The sequence below is a fragment of the Mytilus galloprovincialis genome, chromosome 4, assembly GCF_965363235.1.
Source record: "Mytilus galloprovincialis chromosome 4, xbMytGall1.hap1.1, whole genome shotgun sequence".
Lineage (NCBI taxonomy): Eukaryota > Metazoa > Mollusca > Bivalvia > Mytilida > Mytilidae > Mytilus > Mytilus galloprovincialis.
The window spans coordinates 60,828,830-60,848,272 of NC_134841.1; the positions used below are offsets into that span (position 1 = coordinate 60,828,830).

At 30.9% G+C, this 19,443-nt stretch overlaps 1 protein-coding gene across 5 annotated transcripts in view; it reads left to right on the forward strand.

Annotated features, from left to right (window-relative positions):
• Positions 1-109: 109 nt before the first annotated feature.
• Positions 110-19,443, forward strand: part of LOC143072608 (cytosolic purine 5'-nucleotidase-like) — a 49,647-nt gene continuing 30,313 nt past the window's right edge. For 2 of the 5 annotated variants that reach the window (XM_076247640.1, XM_076247645.1), the window contains exons 1-7: positions 110-188; positions 9,593-9,712; positions 13,490-13,563; positions 14,209-14,326; positions 14,987-15,082; positions 15,523-15,611; positions 16,643-16,700. In XM_076247640.1, the coding sequence (XP_076103755.1) occupies positions 9,600-9,712; positions 13,490-13,563; positions 14,209-14,326; positions 14,987-15,082; positions 15,523-15,611; positions 16,643-16,700 (548 nt within the window). In that variant the 5' untranslated portion in view covers positions 110-188; positions 9,593-9,599. Of the gene's footprint in view, positions 189-6,694; positions 6,859-9,424; positions 9,448-9,592; positions 9,713-9,801; positions 9,841-13,489; positions 13,564-14,208; positions 14,327-14,986; positions 15,083-15,522; positions 15,612-16,642; positions 16,701-19,443 lie in introns of those variants that run through there. The other 3 variants (XM_076247644.1, XM_076247642.1, XM_076247641.1) reach the window with 3 other exon arrangements.

The following is a 19,443-nucleotide window of genomic DNA, read 5'->3' on the forward strand; positions in this document are numbered from 1 at the left end:
ATTTTCATTAGCATTAAATTAGTATTAATTCATTTTGTTTAAATTGTTACATTTCATATATTTAATCTCTTAAATTTCAAGATTAACCGAATACATTTTTCTGGGTTATAGAACGTCCATTTCGTACCAGCTGTTCATTTGGAAAACGACGCATTTGCTTTGATCATTATAATTCAGTTAATCTAAAGGTAAGTATGCATTATTTGCATGATTTTCAGTGATTTTGCATGAGTGTCAATCAAAAGAAAAAGGTGTTACCTTTATTTTATTTATGTATTGCTTGTTAATCATAAATCACAGTCAAGTGCATATCAATATTAGAAATTCACCAGCCGACCAGGTGATAGGTCTTGGCGTGGTCTTGGCCTTCTTTTACTTTAGGGGTCCCAACCCATATAGAGCTATACTTAACTATCACCACCCCAAACCTAACCCTTACCTAGAACATCCCCTAATCTAACCATAACCATGACTGAACCCTAACTCTAAAGTACATTGTACAATGTTGTATAGGAACCCCTAAAGTAGAAGGGTATCAGCCCAATACACTTTCGCACTCTACATCCTCGCACGTTTCGCACCAAAGGTCCGTTCGCACCCAATTTAAAATCAAGTTTCAGTTGAATAATTAGAAAATCATGATCGTTGTTTTAAATTGCCTTGATGTAAATACTGCATGTATTTATAGCTTTGTATGAGTAAAACATTGAAAATTTTAAATGAAAAACACAAAAGATAATTGTTTTAAACAGATTGGCCCCTTTAATCTGAAACAATTAAATAAAAAATTATAGCAATACACTAACCAAAATTGATTAATATTTAAGATTTATTCCACCTAAAAATCCCGGTCGTCAGAATCTCGCTTTATTTAGAAACAATGATTAAAATTTTTTTAACAATACACTATCCAAAACATGAATAAGATTTATTCAACACAAAAAACATGTTGTCTCACTTTATTTTGAGACAATGTCAGACAACAAATATACTAATAGGAATATACTTGCCAAAACTTGGTTATAAAGCTATCAAATACAAAACCAATAAAAATTGGGCGCGAACGTGAATGGGCGCAAACGAACCCGGATTCAAGTAAAAGAATGCCTAGGTCTTGGATAAAACAATAACATATATTATGACTATTCCAAGATATGGTTAGATATATTGTAAAATTGGTTTACACCTTATAACTTTTTGTCCTCCATTACTGGACATCTCAAAGGTTCCCGTAAAAATTTTGATGTTACAATAGAAAATACATGTATATATCTGACGCCACAAATAGTACAATACAACTTAATAGCTATTTGTACGCCATACTACTGGACTTCACACAAGGTCTAGTAAAATTTTGATGTCATAATAGAATACAAATGTATATATCTGATGCCACAATAGAATAGTGATTGTTGTATGATGTCAAAAGTTCAAACAGGACAGATGATCAGGTCAACCAGGAATAGCGATAAAGTATATGTCAATTCCTGTCAATGTTGAAGGATGTCAAAGGTTCAAGGGATGCAAATTCTTGGGTCTAGTGGCTCAGCTTTCCAAATAGTGATAAGGTGTACTTTTCTACACATCAAATTATTTTACTTCTAACTGGACAACACATTAAAAGAACACTCAAGATTCACTTTGTCTAAAGAACTTGAGAAAAAAAATAGTATCTAATGTCTGATATGACATGTATAGGGTACTTAGACAGTGATATTTTTGGAAAATAGTCCTTATTTGATGCAAGACGTTTAAGCCATGCTTCCATGACTACTGCTCTGGATATCCAGTCATAGCAGTTGGAGACACATTTTGTTTCAGCCATACAATGTACAACCAGTTTAACCATAGATTTTAATTCTATACTAAAATACTTTAATTTTTTTAATAATTTGCCAAAATTTACATTTTTTTTTTAAATAATTAACAAAAGGTATGGATCTCCAGGCTTTTTTCTCCAGTGCTACAGAATGTGCAAAATTGGCAGATTTTTTATAGATTATGCATGGTAAACCCAATTTTGTTTGACATAAAGAGAACTTTATGCTTTCTGGCAGTCATGGCAGTGAAGAAAATTTGGGGTCATATATTTTTATTTTTTTTTTTTGCTACCTCAGATAAATACATGAATATATAAGTAAATTCATAACATATTACTTTGTTAAAATCATTTTATCTGAGTTATCTCCCCTTAAATGGCAAAATAGTGGAAAAAATGAATTAAACAAAAATAAATTTGTAAAATGCAGTCATAAATTTTGATAAAACACTAACATGACTAATCATGATTTACACAGTCTGCAAAAAAAATCTGAAATGTCTAACTAATGAATTACTTTCTACAAATCTGTACTTAAGTCACTACTTCTAGAAATTAGCACATTTCATTATAAAAGATCTAGACTGATTATGTTCTGCTATTTTACAACCCTAGATTGAGGGAGACATCAAGCTACCTTAAGGGAGAGGAATACTGGGAAAATACTATTTGCTACAATTTGTACATGTATACATATATGGTCTTCAACACAGAACAGATTACATAATGTACATGCATGTTAAGTTAAATATACATTTTGTAGGAGCCTGGTATGACGTTTTAAATGTGAACCTAGGGTTAATAAAAAGAGTGCATTGCAATGAAAATCTGGTAATGCTTATAAATCTCAATATATAGCAAACACATATATCATGTATATCTGTTAGAAAGAAATCATCACAGCAGATGTCTCTAATGTTGGAAGCAGGAGCTTGAGTCATTCTGTACATGTATGTTTTTTATGTAATTTTTCAAATGTGTCAACTTTATTCATCCACAATTTAAATGACATATTTTAATATGTCTGCAAAGTTGAAGTGGTTAAACCAAAATAGCTGATGAAACTGATACATGCAAAAGTTTGAAAAAGATCATGTTTAGTACCTACATGCAATGACATGTAAATATGTACATGTACATGGACCTGGATGAGGTTTACAGAATAGAGAATAATGGCCAAAAAGTGTGTTCTCAACATGGCTAAAGGACAAACAAAATCAAGAATGGAGAAAAATAGGCCAATGAAATAAAGAAATGGGATTAATGGGGTACCAAACCATAGAGAAAAGAGAATAATGGACTATGAAATAAAGAATAACCAAAAGTGGTTTTAAAAATAAAGAAAAGAACAAAAGACACCCCTCTTCCTATCAAGATTCACATTTTTCAAGCAACTATAAGCATGATAAAAATCCTGTTGTAATTTGTTTAGTTAATTTACAATAAATTTTGATTTTATATTTACAAGCACTAAATAGTCTTGATGTTTAACAATAATCGATCAACCAAATTAAAATAAAGTTTTAAAGTACCTTTTCTTATTATTGAGAAAAAAAATGGTAGAACAAGTTTAAATGAAATTGGTATTTTAAATTTGGGTTAGATTTAAAGTTGCATGCCTTTAATGTGTAAAATTTACAAACATTTTTTAATACTTGGAAGTTGAATCATGAGTATTTATAACTTTTATCATGTTTAACTGGGTAAGTGACTTTATTACTGATATCTTTAACTTATATAATTACTGGGAGAATATCTAGAGTACAAATGTACTTATAATATCTGTTTGTTTAAACAGAGCCTTTTGTTACACAGTGGCAGATCCAGGGGGAGGGTTCAGGGGGATGGAACCCCACCCTTTTTTTGGACAATCAATGCATTTGAATGGGGATATATAGTTGGACCCCCCGTTTGCCCCCACCCTTTGTCCTGGGTTGGGAACCCCCTTTTTAAAATGGCTGGATCCTCCCCTGTTACATGTAGATGTAGATGTATATTTTTATTTTAAAATATTTATGTTATCATTTCCATGTACAATGTATATGCAACTAAACACCTAATATTGAGAAATTCCTGTCAGACTTTGATAACAAATTTCAATATTGATCGATAGTATGAAATAAAAGATGAGTTGCAAGAATTTAATTTTGATAGATACATTTTATGTATTGCTGTAGTTAAAAACTTTGATGATAAAAATTGGGCTAAAAATAACTAAATATATACATGTATCAACATGTATGGTCCTACATCCTGTTGACAATTGTATTTTGCATTCTTATATGTTTCATATTAAAAAAAATGTGTCAAATTGAACTTTTTAAATTATTTGACTACCTATTTTGTCAGTTTCATAAGTTTTTATGTATGTTTTGATCTGCATGTAAACATTGATCTTTTCTTATAGAAGAGTTAGAATTACAAACAATGTAAATGGGTAAAGATTACTATCTTTTTGAATATTTTCAGTATAGATCATGATACAATGTAGATGTCACCATTGTTCATGTAGAATGTACTTGTGTTGAAAAACTGTGTCACTTAAACAATGAAGTTTTATTAGGGCCCCGCCAAAGGCGTGTCGCCCTATTGTGATCAGTCTGTCCGTCCGTCCGTCCGTAACACTTTAAATTTGTGTCTGCTCCATATCTAGAGAACCATTATGATTTCATACTTTATACTTTACATGTTTATTAACCACCACCAGAGGGCGTGTCATGATGTATGTACAACTTCCTAGGTCAAAGGTCAAGGTAAAAAAACTTTGGTTTCAGTTGACAACCCTGTGTCCTGTGGTGAAGATCGTGTCCGCTCTATATCTTGAGAACCGTTATGATTTCAAAGTTTATACTTGACGGAGAACCGTTATGATTTCAAAGTTTATACTTGACATGTATATGAACCAACACCAGAGGGTGTGTCATAATTTATGAACGACTGCCTAGAGCAAAGTTCAAGGTCAAAAACTTTGGTTTCAGTTGACAACCCCATGTCCTATGGTAAAGATTGTGTCCGCTCTATATCTTGAGAACCGTTATCATTTTAAAGTTTATACCTGAAATGTATATAAACCAATATCAGAGGGTATGTCATAATTTATGTACAACTTCCTAGGTCAAAGGTCAAGGTCAAAAACTTTGGTTTCAGTTGACAACCCCATGTCCTATGGTAAAGATCATGTCCGCTCTATATCTTGAGAACCGTTATCATTTCAAAGTTTATACTTGACATGTATATAAACCAACACCAAAGGGTGTGTCATAATTTATGTGCAACTTCCTAGGTCAAAGGTCAAGGTCAAAAACTTTGGTTTCAGTTGACAACCCCATGTCCTATGGTAAAGATCGTGTCCGCTCTATATCTTGAGAACCGTTATCATTTCAAAGTTTACACTTGACATGTTTATAAACCAACACCAAAGGGTGTGTCATAATTTATTTACAACTTCCTATTTCAAAGGTCAAGGTCAAAAACTTTTATTTCAGTTGACAAACCCATGTCCTATGGTAAAGATACAATTTTTTAATGCACATTATTCACAGCGGGGCCCACAGAGATGGCTTCCATCTCAATGATATCTAGTTTTTTTTAAATTACTGGAGTGATTGTGAAAAGATCACATGCAAAATTCATGTGTGCATATCGATCAAATTGTAGCTTTTTTTATAAGACTTCATTTTCTTACTTTTTAGTCTGACACAAAATCTTTATACTACCAGTTCTTTTCTTAAATGTGTCACATATGCCTCTTGTCATTACCACGTTACCTGTCCTGTTTTCCTTGATTTTACCATTTCCAAATGTGATTGATGACTGAATTTTCACTTCAATGAATAATGAGTGAGGTGTCATTTGTAGTTGGGAACTCCCTACCCTTTCAGAGCACAAAAAAACCAACTGTATTTTGGTGGGGTCAATGTTGCTCAATTTATAGCTTTCATGACTGTCACAGTGTTTTGTCTTTGTTTAGAGTTTTTTATACTGTGGAAATCACCAGATTTTGTCTCTTTTTTTTTCATCTTGGAACGCAGCTATCACATACACTTACAAAACTAATTATATAAATATTCTTTTAAAGTTCTCACCTAAATAGAAAAAGTTTATTAACCACCAATGATTATGTTTACAATGTAAAATTCTGTTGTGAGCTAATCTGCAAATTCATTTGCAAAATGTTTGATAAAAGAGGGACGAAAGATACCAAAGGGACAGTCAAACTGATAAGTCATTTTAAGTTATACACACAAAAAATATGTAAAAGATTTTGCCCCTGATGTAAGAATTAATGTAACCTTTAACCTTTTTCGCTTTATTTCATATATTTTTATATAAAATATTACGTTAATGTTAATAAACATGATCTGTATGAAGATTTTACTTGAGGCTTATTTTTCTGTAGCCTTTGTAAACATGAAGGATGTTTATTTTTTTAATCTTCTTACAATTGCAATCTTAAACTCACGACTGAGGATTTGTTTGTTTTTTTACATTTGTATCTTATCAATTACGTAGTTGAACTTGATATTAATGCTAGAGATACAGAATGGAAGGTCAGAATAGGAATTAAAACTATCATTGAATTAATTTGGAAGTTTATCATGTTTATACCATGTATTATGAGGATTTCATTTTTTTGTACACCAAATAACCTAGCAAATAACTTACAAATGTACTCTATTTTTATAAAGCAAAGATGTAACAGTAAAATCTAGAGTATTTGAAGAATTTATCTTATGTTGTTCTTTTTTAATCTGTTGTATTAATGTCATGGACAATAGAAACATACAAAAGATATAGATCATGTAGATATAGTTGTGTTAGATAAGAAGGTCACTAGTCAGTAGTGAAAGGCATGTGTAAGGCCATAAGTGATGTTTATGATGCTAAATTGCATTTTTTGTTGTTGTATATAACAGTTCATGAGTTGTCAGAAAAAATGCTTCAGGATGATTAACATTTTCACTTATGAACAATTCAATAGTATTTACATTTGATAGTGGAAAATACATGGAATTATGCTAGTGCTAAGTATACTATTTGTAAGTTAGAATCACATTGAAATGTGTTAGTACTTTGGATCAATTAAATTGATGTTTTTGTTATTGAAAAGATTGTGACATCTAACAAAAGTCTCAAAAGTAAAATATCTCATTTTAAAATTTGTTAGCATAATATTTACATGCATGTAGCATCTACAGAAATCACAACAATTTAACTAATATTTTTGTCCATTCTTCAAAAATTACAAAATATTAATGCATGCAAAAAACTCCAAATATGCATGATTATAATGTCTATATGTCAAGCTATGTAATCTTGATATTGGAATTCTATGATTATGTTATAAGTGAACAGATTTTCCTATGAATATGTGACGTCAAAATAAATCTAATAACTTCGAAGTATTTTACTGTAAATTTGTGAGGCCCCTCATGGGGGGTCCTAGTAATCACATAATCACCATTTTTTTGCCAATATAATCACATAATCATTAAATATTTGCTTATCTTTAGTAATCAAATAATCATAAACTAAAAATACAGTCCTAGGTAATCAAATAATCATGAAATATTTGGCTTAATAATCAAATAATCATTAAAAAAACGGCCAAGTAATCACATAATCAAAAACCCCATGAGGGCCCTCATTTGTGGCATTCAGTTTGAGAAAGTAAATTTTTAAGGACATCTTGTTCTTGGTTAAATACATTTAATATATTGATTTTAAGATTTTACTGACTTTGTTTTATGGTACATTGTAATTATATTATTTCAACAATGATGCTGTTTGTTAAACCTTTCTTGAGCTTGAGCTAAGGGGTTATGGATTTAAATTCATGTAAAACCAAGGACTTTGAAATTGTAGCATTTTCGAGTAAGCTGAGCAAGCACACTTAAAATCAGGCCTTTCTTTACAGAACCATGGTTTCTTTGCTTGTCAGTTACATGTCATCCTAAATATGTATTTAATACTTGCCACTGGACTCATTAATCAATAAGTGGATTTTAATGTACATTGTACCACAATAATAAATTGTTACACATCAAAAAATTATACTGTTTTTAGACTCAATTAAATTATGAGATGAAATAAAGAAATCAGAAGTAAGGCAGTGTGCCCTACATTTCATACTTTATGAATTGTGATTATATTGATTTTTGGCATCATTCCTTATTGAAAAGTTCAATTAAACAGCCCTGTGGTTTGTCTATATAATATAGGACTAAAGCTATATAGCCTGCCATCTTATAGTCATCTGACTTATATAGCACACTGCATTGACTAACATTTTATACATGCATGTAGCTTGAGTAAGTGACCTGCAAACGTTTATGTATCTTGGTATGAATTTCTTGCTTCACTGACTTTGAGTTAAATCTTCATTTAGGTTACTGTTGTTACTTATTTTAATTAATGATTAGTTTTGGTTAAGAAAGTTAACTTGATTAACATATATATATATATGAAACAGTTTTTAATTTAAATACATTTCAAACTCATTAGATTTACAGAATATTTTTTCAAAACATTGAATTGATAAAATTATTTTGTACATATGCTCCATCTGTTACATTTGAATTATAACACATTAGTCTTTAATGTACATTTATGCTGCATATTTGAAAAGCCTTGGTAATGAGAATGTTTTGCCAACATTCTTTTTTTCTTTTTTTAACCTTTGTTGAGTCAGAATATACTAGTAATATTTAGTGCATTCAACTAAAATGTTATGCATACCACTGTTGATAAACAAACACGGATGAACGTGATGAATACTTGTGCATTTTGTTATTGTGCAGTAATTGCATCAGAATTTATTATTTATTGTATTAATCATTTAATGAGGAATTTATAATTTTGGATGAATATGATGAAAGGCATTGTTTTTATATAGAAAGGATGAATACTTTTTGTTAAAATCTTATAAAAATCTGATGAAAATTTGGCTAGACATTTCTAACCTCCCCCTTTTTCAAGATGGAACCACCTTGAGTCCTGTCTGATTTTTATACAACCGCAAAAATTTAAAATTATTTTGGTCGTATATTGGTATCACGTTGGCGTCGTCGTCGTCGTCATCGTTGTCCGAATACTTTTAGTTTTCGCACTCTAACTTTAGTAAAAGTGAATAGAAATCTATGAAATTTTAACACAAGGTTTATGACCACAAAAGGAAGGTTGGGATTGATTTTGGGAGTTTTGGTCCCAACATTTTAGGAATTAGGGGCCAAAAAGGGCCCAAATAAGCATTTTCTTGTGTTATATTTTTTTTTATTTATACTCTTTTTCAACAGTCATATATTGTTCTTAAGTAAATAAATGGAACAAGGATATAGAGTCAATTGGAATTGTATGTCTACTTCAAATATGGATTACGAAACTCACATGCAATATACAAATGTACATTGTTACCTGAATTTTATTATATACAACATATTACCGGTATATATAAATCAATTTCTTGTGTAATGTTTAGCAAATAACAAATGATTGTGAATTTAATTGTTATGCTTAAAGCCATAGAGTTAAGCCAATTAGCCTGATTACTGTCGAAATAGTGTTGAGAGGCAAAAACAATTTAATGGAATGAATTTTTGATGGATAGTCGGACTAAATCAATGAAGAAAGTAATTATTGGATGTATATCATGTAGATATAGATATATACCAATATTGATAAAGTCATTGACACACATATAAATAGAATTAAATTTAACCTGAATCAATAGTTGAGGGAGTCACAGATAAGTAAAAAGAAATTAATTTATTACAGATAAACGATGACAGAGCTCCCTAGTTCACCTGTTAAACGTCCACGTGAAAATAATAAATTGAACGGGAGTACAGTTACTGAAGGAAACATCAAGATGTATAAGAGGGATCCTGCTCACAGGTATGTGGATACTTAGTGGATTATATAAAAATTATGTAAGTGCTAGCAGTGAGGGAAAATAATAAATTGAACGGGAGTACAGTTACTGCAGGAAATATTAAGATGTACAAGAGAGATCCTGCTCACAGGTATGTGGATACTTAGTGGATTATATAAAAATTATGTAAGTGCTAGCAGTGAGGGAAAAAAATCAAAATGTTTATTCAAAAACAGCTGGGAGGTAGATTAAAGTGCGTAAATAGACAGGTACTTGTAGAGAAGTACAATTCTTTGATTGGGATTGATATACACTAAGAAATGACTTGAAACTCCTATGTAAATTAAATTCAATTCTTTACAATTAAAGTTATATACACTGGTTTTACTGCAGTTTTAAACCCTTGAGAAAGTATTATTGATTCTGTCTTTAACTCATATTCTTTGGACAATTCTAAAGTCATCTTGACATATCTGATGATGGACAAGAGACAAATTATCATTCATGAAATATAATTGTAAAATAAGATAAAATATTTATAACTGTAATTGCTGTCCCTTATCTTGACAGTTATAATCAAGCAAGTTAATATGCATGATAAGAGGAAGAGCTGACACTGCAAACAGCAAGGTCAAGGTTACCACTAGCTGTATACAATTGACTTTTGAAGCTGTACACTTTCAGTTTATTCTTTCTATCCTGCATACACAGTTGAAATAATTTATCAAATACATGAAATATATACATGCTGGAATTATAAAATCTGTAGGTCTTCTACAAATTCTATCATTCTCTGTCCAGCTTAAAGGCTACTTCAAGGATTCATGGTTTGTTAGGAAAGGAACAACATATAAATTTTCATCAAGTTTATATTACATTATAATGTATTGGTACTAAATCTATTAAATCTCCATAACTTTAAATATATTGGATAAGTATCTGAAATTTGAAAATTGTTTTATCTTAACATGAGGTGACCGTTTATCAGGTGTGAATCATTCTGATATATTCTTTATATACATAGACAGATCTAAGTAAAGATACACATCATTTCTATACTGGAGAGAAATAAGTACAGTGTAACCTGCCTAATCCGACATCTGAGTATTCCAACATCCTACTTTAACTGACACATTTTCATGGTCCCAAAATATTCCTCTCCTTGCAGAAAAAACCCGAGTATTCTGACATCCTGCTTAAACCAACATTTTTTTCGGGTCCCAAGTGTGTTGGATAACACAGGTTACACTGTAGTAACAAAAATTAAACACATTTATAATTGTAGCATTCTGATGTATTTTAAGAATCAGATTCTAAAAAAGTAACAATGTGATGTAACACATCCTTAAAGTTAAACATAAAACTAAAAACTTGTCAGTTATTTCATTTGTATTGGCAGAGAAAGAATTTATATTGATAGAAATGATTTTGATATTTGTTTTATTGCATTATAAGCCTGCCTATTACATTGTATAGTAATTAAGGTCCATTATGTTTATCAGACTAAATAATCAGTGTGTCCATCCATTAGTCCTTAAAAGTGTAAAAGTACATGTAATGATTTCAAAAGCAAATTTTTTAAGTACATTTAATGATCCATGTAGAGTGGGGCGCTCATATTCGCCGTGGACACAATTTCGCTGTTTTATGATTTTGAGGTGTAAAAACTTCAAAGGATGGTTGAAATGGAAGAAATATGCTGTTAAATTATATTTTTATAACAAATATGATTATTTTTGAAAATGAGACTAAATTTGGGCACTTACGGCAAAGGACCGAAAAATGGACAACGATTTTCAGTCAATTTCCTGAATGAAAAAAAAAACGATTTCAAAGAAGCATTCCTTAGTAATTCTTTGACTGATTGCCCTAAATTTCAGTTTTTTACACCTTTCAAATGTCTGCTATTCGTCTATAATGAAATTTATTTGATAAATATTGTTTAAAGCTGCAGTTATTTGGTTTTAAATAGATATGTAAAAACGGCGAATATGTGTCCCCCGTTGACAAAAAAATAGGAAATTTCATACACCCTTTAATCCAACTTTTCAGATGATTTTACTCAAAACAAACACGTTTTCAAGCTAAGAATATTTTGCATTTGAAGTTATCTTCATATAGAAATATCTGTATACTTCAAAAACATAAAAACCTAAACATAAACTGAAGAAAACATGGAAAGATATGGCGAAAATGATCACCCCACTCTACATGTATTAAAAATTTATGTTTACTTTGAAAATTTGAAATATTTGGAAGATTATTTTGACATTCATTATGATTCATAATTGAGAAAAAGGTTTGCTTGGTATTAGTTATTAGATATAGGAAGATGTGGTAAGAGTGCCAATGACACAACTTTCCATCTAAGTCACAATTTATAAAAGTAAACCATTATAGGTCAAGGTATGGTCTTCAACACGGAGCCTAGGCTCACACAGAACAGCAAGCTATTAAAATTACTTATTTAAAACCATTCAAACTGGAAAACCAACGGTCTGATCTATGAAAAAAAAAAACGAGAAATGAGAAACACGTATGAACCACATAAACAGAAGACAACCACTAAACATGCATATGAAGTAAAAGATCCGGCAGCTGTTAAACCTGAAAAAAATAATAATACTAGTTTAATCATATGTATGTATTTTGTATCTCATGTTTGATTTGTGGATAAAATAAGATTATGAATTTAAGGAGATGTGTATACATGAATGAGGGGGGATAGGAGGGGTCCTGATCCCGAAATCCCAAACTTAAAAAACAAAATCCTGAGGTCCCGAATTTAAATAAAGTAAATCCCAACGTCACTAAATCCGAAAAAAAGAATTCAGCGATCCCGAAAGGGTCAATCACGAAATCCCGAGCTTAAAAACACCCGATCCCGGAGTCCCGATAAAGGTCCTATCCCCCCTCATGAATGAAACAGCAATGGAACCCCTGTCTAAAAGACATGTTGAGGTTTACAGTTTTCAACATAAGTAGACAAATTTCTATACTATATGTCATTCTCTATATTGACCAGAGTCTTTTGAAAAAAGGTTTAAATAAATTGAACAGTGGGAAATAAACCTCCCATCGATACCATATAGTCTAGGCTCCAAAACAAAAAAACAAAACAATATACAGCAGACAATAGCTATAGACAACCACTTATGTAGTTTCGCAATTGGGAAACCATGGTGATCTGCAAACATTTGTTTTATGTTAGTTATCATGGGATTCATTGTTATTCTTTAGGAACCAATTTTCATGGGAATAAGGAAAGAGGGGGGATAGGAGGGGTCCTGATCCCGGAATCCTGGGCTTAGAAACACGAAATCCCAAGGTCCCGAATTTAAATAAAGTAAATCCCGACATCCCGAAATCCGAAAAAAAGATTTCCTGGATCCGGAAAGGGTTAATCCCGAAATCCCGAGCTTAAAAACACCAGATCCTGGAGTCCCAATTAAGGTCCTACCCCCCTCAGGAAACTACAAACTTAAAATTTGCTATATTTATATATAAATTCCAAACCCCAAAATCAAATATCTATGAAAAAGCAAGTTTGCTTGAATTTAGTATTATTTGATACTTTTCCAGAGAAAAAAAACGAAGAAGAGAAAAACATGCCACAACATGAGCTTCTTTGGAATAATTGATTTTATAGGGAGAATTTACAAAACAAATGTTTCTTTTGAGATTAATAATACGGATCAGTTCTGGAAACATTGAGGTTTTAAAAGTGGATGTAAATGTTGTATTGAATAAGATTTGATATTGAGTATTAAGAAATTGATGTATTTATTGTATCTTTGTAGAGTGTTTGTCAATAGAAGTCTCAACATGGCAAAGATAAAGATATTTGGATTTGATATGGATTATACTCTTGCAGGTATGGAATCAACAATAACAACTAGATATGATACTGCATACAAAATAAAGTGATCTCAAAACAAAAGCATCAGGAATAAAAGGGAAGATTGGGTATAAATCAGATTTAAGAAAACCCAATGAATTTTGATTTAAACAGTGTTAGCTATAGGTCACCATACTGCTGTTAACAACGATCAAAACCAAACAGTAAAATAAGTTATAAAAAACCCTTGCATGACAAAGTGTCAAACAATTCAAAAGAGAAAACCAATAGCCAGATTTAATCATGCAAAAAAAATAATAAAGCAGTGAAAACATGGCTTACAAGACCAAATGACAACCACTGAATAACAGGCTCATGACTTTGGACAGGCACAGTCAACGCTTTTACAACCCTATGAAATTACAAAAAGAAGCATTCAATACTTTTAATTACATTTTTTTAGGTAGGATCATGAAAACACGGTTTCTATCAAGTTCACTAATTTACCTGTGCACTTTTTTGTGGGACCTCGTGTCATCATGAATGTTACATTTCAATGTGTTATGAATGTTAATTTCAGAAGGAAGCAAGATTGCTGTTAACCAATCAAAATAGTGTATCATCATGAAACATACATGCAATGTTATTATGTTATTATGATCATTTTTGTTTCAAATTTAGTGTACAAATCACCAGTGTATGAAGATATGGGATTTGAGAAATTGAAAGAAAGACTTGTTGCTATTGGTTATCCAAAGGAAATCAACGAATTTAAATATGACCCAGCCTTTCCCTGCAGGTAAGGGGATAGCAGTCCTGTAAAGAAGTCATGTTTTGTACTTTTCAAAAAATATTTTAGTCGTTCATTTTGGCTAAGCTAGGCAAAAGATATTAATAGTCTCTAAATTATATCGTTCAGTATTTCAATTGTTTCTTTATAAAAATTTGTGATTTATTGATTTAATAGATTTTTAGACAGCTGAACTTCTTCTTAAAATTCTGATTATCCATTATCTTATTAATCTCATCATTTAGAATATTGTTTCATAATTGTTTGTTTAAGGTCCATCTGTAAATATTTCATACAAATTCAGGATAATTTATGGATTCATTGGACTAACTTAGTACAAATTGCAAAAGTTTTATGAAAAAGTTTATAAAGGATTAAAGTTATAAAAGTTGTTCCAGTTATGAACTACAACCATCAATAATTATATATAAGATATTGATTGAGTCTGTGAAAATTTAAACTAGATTTTCGAAGTACAAACTGTTCAGCGTTTGACCTCTGCAGAAAAATCCTGTTTGCTGTCACTTAGACAGCCTTTTGTTAAAGTTTGACCTGATCTGTGTAAAAATTGTTGTTTTGACCAGTACTTAAACTCATTGAATATAATTTTGTCAAATATTTAATCCTGTGTTCCTGACTATCCATTTATGATTTTTGTATTATTTTTAGGGGTCTTTGGTTTGACAGGCAGTTCGGAACTTTGCTGAAAGTAGATTGCTATGGTAACGTCTTGGTAGCTGTGCATGGATTCAGATTTATGAAAAGGTTTGTTCATGCACCTCAACTTGATAGAATTTGGAGAATTTGTGGGCTCATCAACTTGAAACTCATGAAATAGATTCTGAATGATGTGAACCAATCATATGCCTTAATTTCATGGTTTCATGAACTATGAAACTAATGACATAAAAAAATTATGTTTGAAATGGTGCGAACTATTTAAATCATATGCATATTAAGCTATCAAAGGCTTCAAAATGATAAATACAGTACATACTAGCTTGCATGCCATGAGTTTTTGGTCTCATGGACTTGAGAAACTTTATACATATGTTGCTAATGATGTGAACTATTTGAATCCAATGCCATAAAATTTTTGTCTCATCAACTTGGTACTTAATACATATATTGGTCATGATATATGAACTATGAAAAAAACTCTAAATGTTTTTTCTTTTTAACACCTTTCATTTTTACATTTCTAGTTGGGAAATAGGAAAAATGTATCCCAACAAATATGTACAGTTGGACGAGAACAGGATATATGTGCTGAATACATTATTTAATATCCCAGGTATGATATAATTTAACTTAAAATTTTTCATGTTTTTTTTTTTAAATTATAATGGGTTACTGACAATTACTTTCATGGTAAGTTTGAATCTGTGTTACATTAATATATATGTTATTTCTATTCATAACTTGTCACACCTGCAGGGATGTTTTTCACTGGATCTTAAAAATATGTGATGAGGCTCTGTTACAGCCGAAACCAGTAAGTGTGTTTACTATCAATTTCAAAAATAAAGCTTTTGGATTTCTGCATACCTGCCAACCTTTTGGTGGTACAATTTAGGAGATCTCAAATAAGGGGGAGGGGGGTGTTAATTGTGTATCAGATCAACAGATATAACATTGAATGTTTGATGGTGCTTGATATATAGCTACAAATATAACATATAAAAATTAGAAGATGTGGTAGTATTGCCAATGAGACAATTCTCCACAAGAGACCAAATGACATTGAAATTAACAGATATAGGTCAAAATATGGCTTTCAACAATGCCCAAAGCTCATACTGCATAGTCAGCATTAAAAGGCCCTGAAATGAAAAATGTAAAACAAATAAATGAGAAAACTAATGGCCTAATTTATTTATAAAACGATAAAGGAAAAACAAATATGCATACTCATGTCATATCAAATGAAGTTTCCTGTTTTGTACTAGTCAAACATGCTCAGTTGGATTATAATGAGTTTGCTCACATGGCCACCTGGACTTAATTTTACTGTAAGTGAAAGTAGAAGGTTAAGTATGATTCTTTTTATATGTAAAAAAGAAGATGTGATATAACTGCCCATGAGACAACTCTCCACAAGAGCCAAAATGATACAGAAATTAACAACTACAGGTCACCCTAGGCTAAGGCCTTCAACAATGAGCAAAGCCCATACCGCATAGTCAGCTATAAAAGGCCCAGGAATGACAAATGTAAGACAATTCAAACAAGGAAAACTAATCTGATATGATTGTTGTTTCTTTACAAACTTTTGTAATACAAAAAAGAATGACCATAAAGAAATTTTCACTCTTCTTTTTTCAGAAACATACATGATAGCATGCATGATTGACTTCTTCATAACAAAGAAAGATTATGAACAGTAAGTATTGATTACTATTAATAGCTGTAAAATGTCATGTGATAATCATGTGATCATTAATATTTTGTTAAGCATCTGGTGCATGCTATTAATCAGGTTATGTGTTTGTTTTCTCCATTTTGTTTTTCTATTATAATGTGATTAAAATGGTAAGTAAAATTTAGAATAATTTATGTAGACATATAAATGGGGTATGTGCATAGAGACATCAACATTCTTAACATGATCATGAGAGGTCAACAAAACAGGTTCTCATATCATATTTGTCTTGACATAAGCAAATGGTATCAATAGTACAATATACTGTGGATTCATTTATTTTCGTGGGCACCAATTTTTGTGGTTTGAGGAAAAATTGTATTTTAGCGAATATTTAATTTCATGGTTTTCCAAAGTCTGCATAGAAGCCAATACATTTTTTTGTACTTGGTTAAACATTTAAATTCGTGGTTCATATGTAACCACAAAATCCACGAAAAATTGGTATCTCACAAAATTTAACAAATCCACAGTGATTGAATTATAAAGATCATAAACAAGTTCTCACATTCTTTCTAAATCAATAAATAACAATATAGGAGATATTGACAAATAAAAAAAGGGGGGAGAGGGCAACAAGATGGCATTCATAAACCATTTATATAAGTCAAAGAACAACAGAAAACAGTGACCAAAAGAAAAAAGATGCAACACAAAGAAAAACAGAAAACTATTATCAAAAGAAAAAAGATGCAACACAAAAGTCCCCTGAAAAAAGATTAAACAACAAACCTCTACATGAAAACCAGGGTGATCTCATGTGCTTTGGAAGGGTCAGCAGTTCTTGTTCCTTAAGTGAAACCTGCTTATAACTGTTGGAAATAATAATCCAGTGAAGACAATTGGCATTTAGCCATCTTAAAACAATTATCATTTATAGGCAATGTTTTGTAAACTGTAATCTTTTTTGGTCAGTTTGTGTCAGGTTGCTATCTCATATTCACATTTCATCTCAAGTTGTCCATATGTATCTTTATAGATGTAGTATTACATTATTTAAGTTTAATTTGAGGTCAACTTCATTTTTTTGTGTGCCATTTACGTACTTTCAAGTGCCCTTTTAAATGAAATTATATCATGACGTTTTTGGAATCTAGGACAAACGCTAGTCAGTTTTAATCATAGATGATAGAGAAGCTATATTAGCACACGGGGCCTTTACTATTTTATTTGTAAGAATTTACATTTCAATAATTGAGCTAATTGTGAGCCATTTTTTATTAAAATGTATGAAGTTGATGTCATGTTTTGACAATAGTTTTATCATGATTTTATTAGATTTAGTATATGTCACTGTGTGCAATGAAGTACTGTATGCATTTGTAGTTGTACATTTTTCTCAATTTATTTGCAAAGGTTATCACTTGTGTCAGCATGTGTCATAGGTTGATCCAGGGGGGGCTGGGAGGCCTAGGCCCCCCCCCCTTTCGTGGGAAAAAATTTGGTTGATTATATAGCTATAGATAATCTCTGAAGCATGTCTGAAGAGGCCCCCCCTTATGAAAAGTTCTGGATCCCCCATTGCGTGCACCATCAGTATTAAATTAGCATTAATGCGTACAGTAAAACAAAATATAGATTTAAATGTCCAGATTTCATGGCATATTAGTTGCATTGAAAAGGCACGTTATATATCATCTACTGAGCCTTTAGAGGAACACAGACTTAGGCATATAATCATGTACTGTGGATTCATTATTATTCCTTGGATACAGCTTTTTGTGGATTTCTTGGGTACAGGTGAACCACAAATTTAAATATTCAACAAATTACAATTTTTTCTATATATATTGGCTTCTATGCAAACCACGAAATCAAATTTTCTCAATCCATGAAAAAATAAATGAATCTACAGTATGAAAAGTACACATTGTTTTTGTTTGGAAAATTGTTTTATTTGGAATAATCCAACATGGAAGTTTATGGTATTTGATTAAAGTATGAAGAATCAGCAAAAAAACAATGATAAAACAACCTTTGTTGCTGCTGCACAATAAAAAAGAATGCAGTTTCAATTTTGAAAGTAATTTTTAATACTATTACAATATAATTACATTTCAGTTTAATAAACTCTCAGTCTTCGTATTGATGAAACAATTTAACAATTAACATGAGCAAATATTTGACAGATAGCATTTTTCATTCAAAAATATCACGTGAAAAAAGCAAATTGGGGAGTGAATAATACAAAGCAATCTCATACAAGACATTGAAAACAAAAACAACATACAGAGGTCACCATATGACCTCTAACAAGGAGAAAACACTTCAACAATTGTCCTGAGTTTAACATGTTGTAAAAGAAAGCAACATGTTTTGAAACTTGGTGTTTGGAACTGTCAGTAATTCTTAAAGAATGTTTAAAATTGATAAAATGGTGGCAATTATACTGAGATTTTGATTACTGTAATTCTTTTCATCAAATGAAAATGAAAATTTTCAAAATGGTTTCCTGAATGCAATTTGTATTGTCAAAAGTGTGATAAATCAAAACTATTGGCAAGATTAAAATAATTTTGAAGTTTAGCATAGATACTTGATCTGAAAAAGAAAAGTTGTCCTATGAAAATTAGAACATAAAAGTTTTGGGACTTTTCTATTCACACTTTGAATGAAACGAATCAAATAGATTTTTTTCTCTTTTGACCTAAAACACATAAATTCCATCTAAACTCAGCACTGATTTACTAAGTTATTTATTGCA